The sequence below is a fragment of the Theropithecus gelada genome, chromosome 11 (assembly GCF_003255815.1).
Source record: "Theropithecus gelada isolate Dixy chromosome 11, Tgel_1.0, whole genome shotgun sequence".
In the NCBI taxonomy this organism is placed as follows: domain Eukaryota; kingdom Metazoa; phylum Chordata; class Mammalia; order Primates; family Cercopithecidae; genus Theropithecus; species Theropithecus gelada.
This window is the reverse complement of record NC_037679.1, coordinates 68,098,099-68,107,884: the sequence shown is the minus strand read 5'-3', so window position 1 is coordinate 68,107,884 and position 9,786 is coordinate 68,098,099. Positions and strand designations below refer to the sequence as shown.

Genomic DNA, 9,786 nt, shown 5'->3' with positions numbered 1-9,786 from the left:
AGTGGCCGAACAGATGATCAACTGGAAAGCGGTAGTGCTTGCCACGCACGGGGAGGGCCGGCAGGTGGCACCAGAGGGCCGCCCGGCTGCTCGCTTTGCGCCCTTGCCGGCAGTAGTTCCAGCGTGCTCCGGAAGTGACGCGACTGATTCGCGGGGGCGCGTCTTTCCCACCCCCAGGGCCCCCGGGTTGCCTGCGGGATTCAGAGCAGCGCCGGAGCTGAGATTCTGGAGCATTCTTGCCACCCCCACCCTACGCATGTGTTGCAGTGATACAAGAATTTGGCGTGCGGTTTACCCGTGTTTAACCTCTTTGCGTCTCGTTTCTGAATCGTATCCACTTGAGCATCACTAGACTGATCTATTTTAACAGTGGTGGGGGGCAGCGAGGTCAGTTACGGGTCCCTCCTCCCTAAAGGGGTGGACAGTTGACTTTGGGCAAACCCCTTCCCCTCTGTGGGCAACAATTTCCCCTTCTGCAAAATGAGGGTTTGGGTTGTAGTTTCTAAGTTTAGCTGTGGCATGCGAATTCCCAGGAGGTAGTTCTTTAAAAATTCAGGTGCTCGGGCGTGGAGTGCAGACCTCTGGGTTTTTGCAGGCTAGCCAGCTGATTTTGATGCACAGGTGGACGTGGGAGACCCTGGATCAGATTGTCCCTAGGGTCCCTTCCGGCTTTAACATCTTCTGCTTCATTTTTAGGACGTGGTTTTAAACTTGAAAATGTGAAACTAGAAATGTTGCTGTGAGACCCCCTGGACAAACAGATTTTTACACTGGGGACAGAACTTGAGCAGTCTGTCTTGGCCTCGCCACTGACGTCCCTTTTTTCCTGTGGGGACAGGATGGACAGATTCCTGGTGAAAGGGGTTCAAGGGGGCCTTTTGAGGAAGCGGGAGAAGCAAGAGCCGACTGGAGAAGAGCCAGCTGTGTTGGGAGGAGACAAAGAAAGCACAAGGAAGAGGCCCAGGAGAGAGGCCCCGGGGAATGGAGGACACTCAGCAGGCCCCAGCTGGCGGCACATTCGGGCTGAGGGCCTGGACTGCAGTTACACGGTCCTCTTTGCTAAAGCTGAGGCAGATGAGATTTTCCAAGAGTTGGAGAAAGAAGTAGAGTATTTTACAGGTAAGCGGGTGTGTGTGTGTGTGCGCGCGCGCGCACTGAGGACTTGTTTGGTGCAGTTAATGATCTTACGTTTGGAGAAATCTGAACTCAGGATCCATTATTTACTGATGGGTTCGCTAATGGATTCATCCAATATTCTCTGAGCACCTCTAGGCTAAGCCCCTTAGGTGCGTAGGACATAAACTTGAAAAAAAAACTGGATTGCTTGTCCACTAGAAGCTGACAGATGACTTGAGTAAGTCTCCACTTGGCTACTGATGAGCATCTTCTGGGAAACTTTACAAAACAAAGTAAATAAACGTGCTGGGTTCCACTGCAGAGCACTTCAGTCAGAATCGCTCCGAGGACAGGCTGACCACTTGTGTGTTTAAAAAGCTTCCAGGTGATTCTCATGGGCAGAAAGAGTTTGAGAATCACTGGTCTTATAGGAGAGATGGCAAATAACCAGGTAATTTCTCCACACCAGTGGTTCTCAGAGCCACCCGGTGGACTTGGTGTTGGCAGGGCTTGGATTGCTGAGCCCTACCCCTGTGGTTTAGTTTAGTTTCTAAGGAGATTCCAGGTGCTGCTGGTGCCGCTGGTCTGGGGAGCACACGTTGAGAACCACAGCTCTATCCTGTAATGAGGACACAAGGATCTGGCAGAGAGGCATAGAAAAGCCCACAGGAGGCCAGGTGCGGTGGCTCATGCCTGTAATCCCAGCACTTTGGGAGCCTGAGATGGGTGAATCACTTGAGGTCAGGAGTTTGAGACCAGCTTGGCCAACATGGTGAAACCCCATCTCTACTAAAATACAAAAAAAAAAAAAATTAGCTGTGCGTGATGGTGCATGCCTGTAATCCCAGCTACTCGAGAGGCTGAGGCAGGAGAATCATTTGAACCCGGAAGGCAGAGGTTGCAGTGAGCCGAGATCATACCACTGCACTCCAACCTGGGCAACAGAGTGAGACTGTGTCTCAAAACAAAACAAAAAACGAAAGCCCACAGGCCAAGCATGGTGGCACACACCTGTAATCCCAGCTACTCTAGAGGCTGAGGTGGGAGGATCACTTGAGGCCAGGAGTTCAAGTCCAGCCTGGGCAACATAGTGAGACCCCCTCATCGCTTTATTATTTTATGTTTTGAGACAGGGTTTCACTCTGTCACCCAGGCTGGAGGGCTGGGACACAATCCTGGCTCACTGCAGCCTCATCCGCCTGGGTTCAAGTGATTCTCCCACTTCAGCATCCTAAGCAGCTGGGACCACAGATGTACACCACCAAGCCTGGATAATTTTTAAATTATCCATAGGTCTCACTGTGTTACCCAGGCTGTTAATTGAACTCCTGGCCTTGAGTGATCCTCGCCTCGGCCTCCCAAAGTGCTGGGATTGCAAGCATGAGCCAGCACGCCTGGCTCGCCGTCTCTTTAAAAAAAGAAATGCCCACAAGAGACCCTAGCCGTGTGAGCCCCATCTTTCATGGGGTTACACGCCCTTAGTCCCTACAGTTGACAAAGCCATCCTAGCCTGTAAACTAACGTTATCGTGCTCCACTTTCAGCCTCTTTATTCTCCCTTTACTATAGTTAAGGCAGTTAAGTTACAATGTTCACTAAAAAAATGGCCCAGGGCCATGTTTCTCTCCTTGTAGGACAAGAGTCATTGTTCTTACATGAACATTTGGGGCAATTGGCTTGGTGCAGTGGTGCACACCTGTAATCCCAGCACTTTGGGAGACTGAGGCAAGCGGACCACTTGAGCCCAGGAGTTCAAGACCAGTCTAGGCAACATGGTAAAACTCTGTGTCTACAAAAAAATACAAAAAAAGTTAGCCGTGCATGGTGGCGTGCCCCCGTGGTCCCAGCTACTCAGGAGACTGAGGCAGGGGGACTGCTGGAGCCCTGGAGGTGGAGGTTGCAGTGAGCTTACAAAAAAGCTAGCCGGGCATGGTGGCACACCTCTGTCGTCTCAGCTATTCAGGAAGCAGAGGCGGGAGGATCACTGGAGCACAGGAGGTGGAGGTTGCAGTGAGCTGAGATTGTGCCACTGCACTCCAGCCTGGGTGACACAGGGAGACCCTGTCTCAAAGAAAGGAAAACAAAAAAAAAGAAAATTTGGGGCAAGCCAAAATGATGATTGAGGAGGGGTTTAAATTGCGTGGAATGACAGGGAAATGTTATTCCTTACTTCCCTTTCAATCTTGAATACCCAGGGAGCATGTATGTGGGGCACTGGATTTCTGATGGTGGCAGTTGGGGGGCCATCTGGATTTCTAGAGGGGAGTCGAGTGGAAAGGAACTGCCATGTTTCCTCTGCACAGGGGCGCTGACCAGGGTCCAGGTATTTGGGAAGTGGCACAGTGTGCCCAGGAAGCAGGCAACGTACGGCGACGCTGGGCTGACCTACACATTTTCAGGCCTCACGCTGTCTCCAAAGCCCTGGATCCCAGTTCTAGAGCGCATCCGGGATCGCGTCTCTGGGGTGACTGGACAGACCTTCAACTTTGTGCTCATCAACAGGTGACACCCTGTCTGTTTAGTGGACTCAGTGTTACAAGTCTTCTGTCTCCTCCAAAAGGAAGTGTTTAGGGTTCCACCCTATTTGGTTCATTGGTACAAATCATTTCTTAGTACACCGGGGCTCTAGGAGTGGAACAGTGCCAGCGCTCGGTCTTCCTGGAGCTCATCCCAGAGGAGGAAGTGAGAGGTTATTAACTCCTGAACAAACAGCTGAATGAGACAATTTCTTCTGTTTTTTTTTTTTTTTTTTTTGAGACAGGGTCTTTCTATGTTGCCCAGGTTTAGTCTGAAACTCCTGGACTCAAGCGATCCTCCCACCTCGGCCTCCCAAAGTCTGGAATTGCAGGCGTGAACCACTATGCCTGACCCTAGACAATTTCAGACAGTGATAACCATCTTGCGAAAAATTAAACAGGCCGATTTGACTGAGAATGGCTGAGAGGTTTGCGATTAGGGCCAGGTTTCTCAGTGGCAGCACTGTGGACATTTTGGGCCCAGTCATTCGTTGTTTGGGGCTGACCTGTGCCTTGTGGGATGCTGAGCACATCCCTGGCCTCCATCCACTAGATGCAAGTAGTGTCCCCCATCCCCCAATACCTGTCCCCTGGGGCAGAATCACCCTGGCGGAGAACCCTGGGTGGGTTTAAGGGAAGGTCACTTTAGATGGGGTGGTTAGAGGAGGGCTGAGGCAGTGTGTTTGAGCTGATAACTAAATGGAGAGTGCCAGCCACAGACATCTGGAGGGAGAGCAGAGGGACTCTGGAGTGTCTGTCAAGCAAAAATCCTGCAGGATGGCCAGAAAGCAGTGAATGAGGGAAAGAAGGGGATGACATGAACTCAGAGGTGGGCAGAGGCCAGGCTGGGCCGAGTATGGCCTTTAAGTGCAGGGTGAAATCATGTGATAAAGGTTTACATAGACTGGCCACGGGAACTACAGTAAGACATGATTTTGGCTTTGGATGTCTCCAGTTTTAAAGCACATGAACTGGCCGGGTGTGGTCGCTCATGCCTGTAATCCCAACACTTTAGGAGGCTGAGGAGAGTGAATTGCTTGAGCCCGAGTTCAAGACCAGCCTGGGTAATATGGTGAAAACATTTCTACAAAAGAAAAAAAATTAGGTGGGGTGGTACATACCTGTAGTCCCAGCTACTTGGGAGGCTGAAGTGGGAGAATCACCTGAGCCCGGGAGGCCAAGGCTGCAGTGAGCTATGATTGTGCCACTGCACTCCAGCCTGGGTGACAGAGCGAGACCCTCTCAAAAATAAGTAAATAATAAATAAGTCACATGAACAAATAGGTCAACAGACCCCTTCAGGGTTGGCTTATCTTAGAGCCTGCTGTGGACCTCCAGCCCTCGCAGAAACAACAGCAGGAACAGCCGTGCACAGAGCGCCATTTCACACTGTGAGGAAACGAGGGCTGGCTGTGCTGGTGAGTTTCAGGAGAGGGTGGTTTTTATGCACTGTGCTTGTTTTCTCATTGCAGGTATAAAGATGGCTGTGACCACATCGGGGAGCACCGAGATGATGAAAGAGAACTGGCCCCTGGGAGCCCCATCGCCTCTGTCTCCTTTGGTGCCTGCAGAGACTTTGTCTTCCGGCATAAGGATTCCCGTGGGAAAAGCCCCTCCCGGAGGGTGGCGGTGGTCAGGCTGCCGCTGGCCCATGGGAGCTTGCTCATGATGAACCACCCGACCAACACACACTGGTACCACAGTCTTCCCGTGAGAAAGAAGGTTCTGGCTCCACGGGTCAATCTGACTTTTCGTAAAATTTTGCTTACTAAAAAATAAAAACGTTTTTAACGGTTTTTCTCTTTTATCTTTCCCTCTGGACTCTAAGAGGGAGCTGGTGTTTCCCTTACCAACAGGGAACACAGAAAGGTTTAAAGCACAGGACTTGTTATGTAACAGTGCAGAATTCAGAAAGACGATGTTTGTAACAGATCAGTGCATTACACCAGGTGACTGTTTTCCTAACAAAATGATGATTTTATTGCTATAATACACAGCAGATACAAAAGTACCTTTAGCAAATACATAAGTCAGCAGTTATTACGGCAAAACCACTAGTTTAACTTAGATCTTCCCCAAGAGAAGCTACTTACTTTGAAAATAACTTAAAACTAGAAATCAGATTATTGGGCTGCTGCTTAATGCATAATAATTTACAAAATGAAGAAGTCAGGTTAAAAGGCTTTGCACAGGTATTGTTCACATTTATAGCCTTGGCTCAAACCCTGGCCTCTCACCAAAGAGAGATCTGCTTATAGCTGTACGTTCCAAGGCTCAGCCGCTTTTCTCCATCTTTCTTTAATGGTAGATTTCAAAAAGTAAGCAGTGGCAGAACAGCAATTACTTAAAGCTACAGCTTTGCAGTACACTTTAAGGTCACATGATTTGGGCATTTGTTCCACCAGACTTGGGTAAAACAAGTGTGTTCATTTCAACATCAAAGCCAAGGTCTGCATCGGGTGAGTGCAGGACGGACCGTACAGTTCAAGCTGCCCCTTGCACCCCAACGCCCAGAGCCTGGAGAGCCTGTACAGTATATTCTGTGGACAGTGAGAGTTACTGAGTCCTCAGGGTGCAGCCTGGGCCCAGTAGAAGAGTGACCATCTGGGCTTCCTGCACGGTGAGCTGCTGCCAAGGCACCGTTTGGTGTGTCCTCCAGCTCGCCCCCAGCAGAGGAAGCACAGGTCTTAGCCTAACCTCAGATGACCTTTTGGATAGGTCTGATTCCAGTCTTACCTCTGATGAGTCGGTTTGAATTTGGATCTATTTTTTTTAATTAAAAATCTAGCTTAAAACAGGTACTACTGTGTCATCAAAATTCCTGTGGCCCTGGGCTGCATTCAGAGACTTACCCAAAAAGGGAAGAAAGTGCTCAATATATACTTTTTGTATCAGGCTACTGGAAATGAATAAATTCAGAATATGAACCTAGAGCAACATACAATACTAGATGCCACCTGTAGTTACATGTTTTTAAAAAGTCAAAAGCTGCTTTCTTCTTTTCGTGAAAAGGGCTGAACTTTGGTGTCATCAAATCTAACCCTTCACAAATGAGGAAACTGAGGTTCAGAGAGACTGCAGCCCCAAGGTCAGCCCTTCCTTCCTAAGCCCGCTGTCAACTCAGGGCAGGGATTGTCTTTTTATACAGCCCCAAGTTCCTACCTGTAAACCTTAAGAGCTCTGTATGGGCAATAAATAAACAGATGAAAGTAACCATTTACAGTGGATCCTTGTGTAAGAAAGAGTTTTCCACAGAGCAGAGGAATCAGGTGTTGCAAAGATATAGCTCAGGTCTGGCTATTCACAGAGTTTTATAATACAGTGTAATTACATCTCAGTCCAATATACAAAAGATAAAAGCAACAAGTAAGCTTTTCACTTATAACCGACAAAGTAGTGAAAGAGTTTCCCCAGGGGGGCAGATTTGGCAGATGAGCCTTTACTCCATAGAAAGAACTGGAAGATTAGAAAAGGCATAGAAAAAGGAAAGTGTTCTTTAGGCATCTTTCACCTGTTCTCTCGCTATCCTTTTGAGTAGCCTGGAGGGAATATTTCAGAATGGATGTCCTATAAAAGCAATCGAAAGTGAAAGGCACTTTTTCTTCTAAATTGTTGCCTTTAATAATTTCATTAATTCTTGTCAACAATTTTTATGGGCCTGCTTATTAAAAATAAAAGATCTGGGTGGAAACGCTGATTACACAAAGGTGCTTCCCCTCTGAGAACACCTAACATTACAATATGAAAACGGTGGCTTCAAGAATCTGCATTCTTTTAATGACCTGTATCAGATGAGTAAAAAGACACTCCAGACATCATGAATGCTTTCTTAATACAACAGTACCTTCTACACACATGAACAGAGCTGTTCAGGGAGCCTGATTTGGTATGAATTGGGGCTGGCTCCCAGGTGGAGCCTGCTCTCAGAACACACCGGAAAGCTGGAAGGCTCCAGTGCGGCTGCTTGCACACAACAGTACAGTTTTACTTTTTTCCCGGACAGTGTGAAGACAGTGCCATCAGCTCTAGCCTTGCAGGAGGGCGAAGTCATTCTTCAGACTTGTACTCCTGGCTCTGGTGTTGCATCCTGGAAAGGACGCGCTCATAGAACAACAGGTAGGCGCTGGAGGACAGGACCTCCTGCAGGCTGGCCTTGCGGACAGTGTCATCGGAGACCCACAGCCACTGGTTGCTGGTTGAGAGAGGGTTCCTGGCCGAAGGTGGGGACCGTCGGTAAGTGACAAAGTGTCCAGAGTGCATGTCTCCATGGTGGACGACAACTGCCATCAGCCGGAAGAGGTACGTGGAGGAGCTGAACGATAGGAACACATGTCAGGGGTTTACAATTTTAACAAAAAAGACTTTATAGGCAAAAATGAAAGAATCCTAATGTTAAATAGGGGATCAATACAATAGTAAGTCCATACCACCGAATGCTACACAACTATTAAGATACAGATCTGTATTTACTGACATGGCAAGATGTACATTCTATGAGTATATGTATATTGTATATATGTGTATGTTTGTATCAAATGAGTGTATGTGTTTATGTATACTGTATGTATGTGTGTTCACATACCCACATATGACTTTATAGAGTGCGTGACCCTAAATGTTTAATTGGCTATCTCTAGGTGGTATCCCAAATTTTATATTTTCTTTATATTTTATACATACACACATATATATACACATACATATGCATATGTAAATTTTATGTACTTTAAAAATTCTTAGTTTAAAAGTTATTTCCATTTTGAACAAAAATAAATAAGAATGTATAATCATGAAACTTCACCTTAAAATGAAAAATAAACCTCTACATATTCCTGAATTCATTTCTGTGAAAAGCTAATTTTCGAAGCTAAGAGTAGTGGTAGCTCTAAGATGGGGCCTGTAAAGGGCAGCTCACCTGTAGTCGGGAACAACCGGGAGAGGGAAGGGCATCGGTGCAGACAGTGTTGGTAATAAAGATGGGGAGCAGGCGCCATTCATAAAATTCTGTGTTTTGGGGGCCCCTGGCTGATTCAGAACTGCAAGAGAAAAAGGCCCGAGTCAAAGAAAATAAGCAGTGGCTCTGTAAACAAAGCCTGGTTTTGATTACCTTGAAAGTTAACTCCCCATAATGCTACAAAGAAAAAAATATATTTCATTTGGTATTATATAGATTCATAAAATAATCTGCCCTTTATCCTTAATCTCAAATAGGGATAATCTGTCTTAATGCCAAATAGGACAAGTGTATCTAGCTCCAGCTTTATGGCTAGCCTGGGGTCTTTGAGCTCCTAGCCCTGTTTGCTAATGGCATGTATCAAAGTTAATCAGTAGCTAATTTACTGGCTTTTGACCTAAACCAAAGTTTCTCAACATGGCACCAGACGGTTTTGGCTGGATCATTCTTTGTTGCGGGGCCTGTCCTGGGCATCAGAGGATGTTGAACAGCATCCCTGGCCTTTACCCAGTAGCACCCCTCCCCTAGCAGTGACAACCAAAACTGTTACCAGACATTGCCCAATGTCCCTCGGGCGGCAAAACTCCTCCAAGTTGAGAACCACTGATCTAAGCATTCTATTTTCTTTAATTCTGTCAGCTTCTAAGGAATACCAACATGTAACAGCATTAATACATGTTTATGGGTATACATAAGATAATTAAGGCCATATTTACATGTCTTTTCCTTTCAAGTGTCATTTTTGGGGGCCGTTACATACCAAGTAGTTTACTGATGACTTTTTTTTTTTTTAAGACAGGATCTTGCTCTGTTGCCCAGGCTGGAGCACAGTGGCGTGATCAGAGCTCACTGCAGCCTCAAACATCTGGGTTCAAGCAATCCTTCCACCTCAATCTCCCAAACTGCTGGGACTACAGGTGTGAGCCACCACGACTGGCCCTACTGCTGGCATCTTTAACCATAGCCAGCATGCTCCCAACATTAGTAAACCTGCACCCCAGCCCAGGAGAGGGGGAAGGTGGGGTGCAGAGGTCTTTGATTTAAAACCAGGGCTAAGGGCTGAACCTGAGTCTGTCCCCTACCTCATCTCTTTTCAATGTTAATTTAGTGACTTGATGAGAAAGAGGAAAACACAATCTTCCTGACATGATGAGGTGTCGGGCCATGCAACTGTGGTCACAAAAAGAACAAAAGGACTAAG

General features: G+C 47.2%; 2 protein-coding genes across 7 annotated transcripts in view; one reads left to right on the top strand and one right to left on the bottom strand.

Moving 5' to 3' along the window:
* ALKBH2 (alkB homolog 2, alpha-ketoglutarate dependent dioxygenase) lies at positions 1-5,427 on the top strand. Of its 6 annotated transcripts, none has more exons than XM_025402047.1 (4): positions 1-387; positions 697-1,119; positions 3,419-3,617; positions 5,104-5,427. In XM_025402047.1, exons 2-4 carry the CDS (start codon positions 840-842, stop codon positions 5,408-5,410), a joined length of 786 nt encoding a protein of 261 aa, XP_025257832.1. In that variant the 5' UTR covers positions 1-387; positions 697-839; the 3' UTR covers positions 5,411-5,427. The 6 variants fall into 6 exon arrangements, with proteins under 6 accessions (XP_025257832.1, XP_025257835.1, XP_025257834.1 ...); XM_025402049.1 differs by having other exon boundaries at positions 146-284; positions 839-1,119; XM_025402048.1 differs by having other exon boundaries at positions 146-387; positions 839-1,119.
* Positions 5,428-5,592: 165 nt separating this feature from the next.
* USP30 (ubiquitin specific peptidase 30) overlaps positions 5,593-9,786 on the bottom strand; it is a 33,694-nt gene continuing 29,500 nt past the window's right edge. Inside the window, exons 12-13 of the mRNA XM_025403694.1 lie at positions 8,547-8,667; positions 5,593-7,943 (exon numbers count right to left, since the gene is read on the bottom strand). Coding sequence (XP_025259479.1) covers positions 7,679-7,943; positions 8,547-8,667 — 386 coding nt within the window. The 3' untranslated portion in view covers positions 5,593-7,678. The remainder of the gene's footprint in view (positions 7,944-8,546; positions 8,668-9,786) is intronic.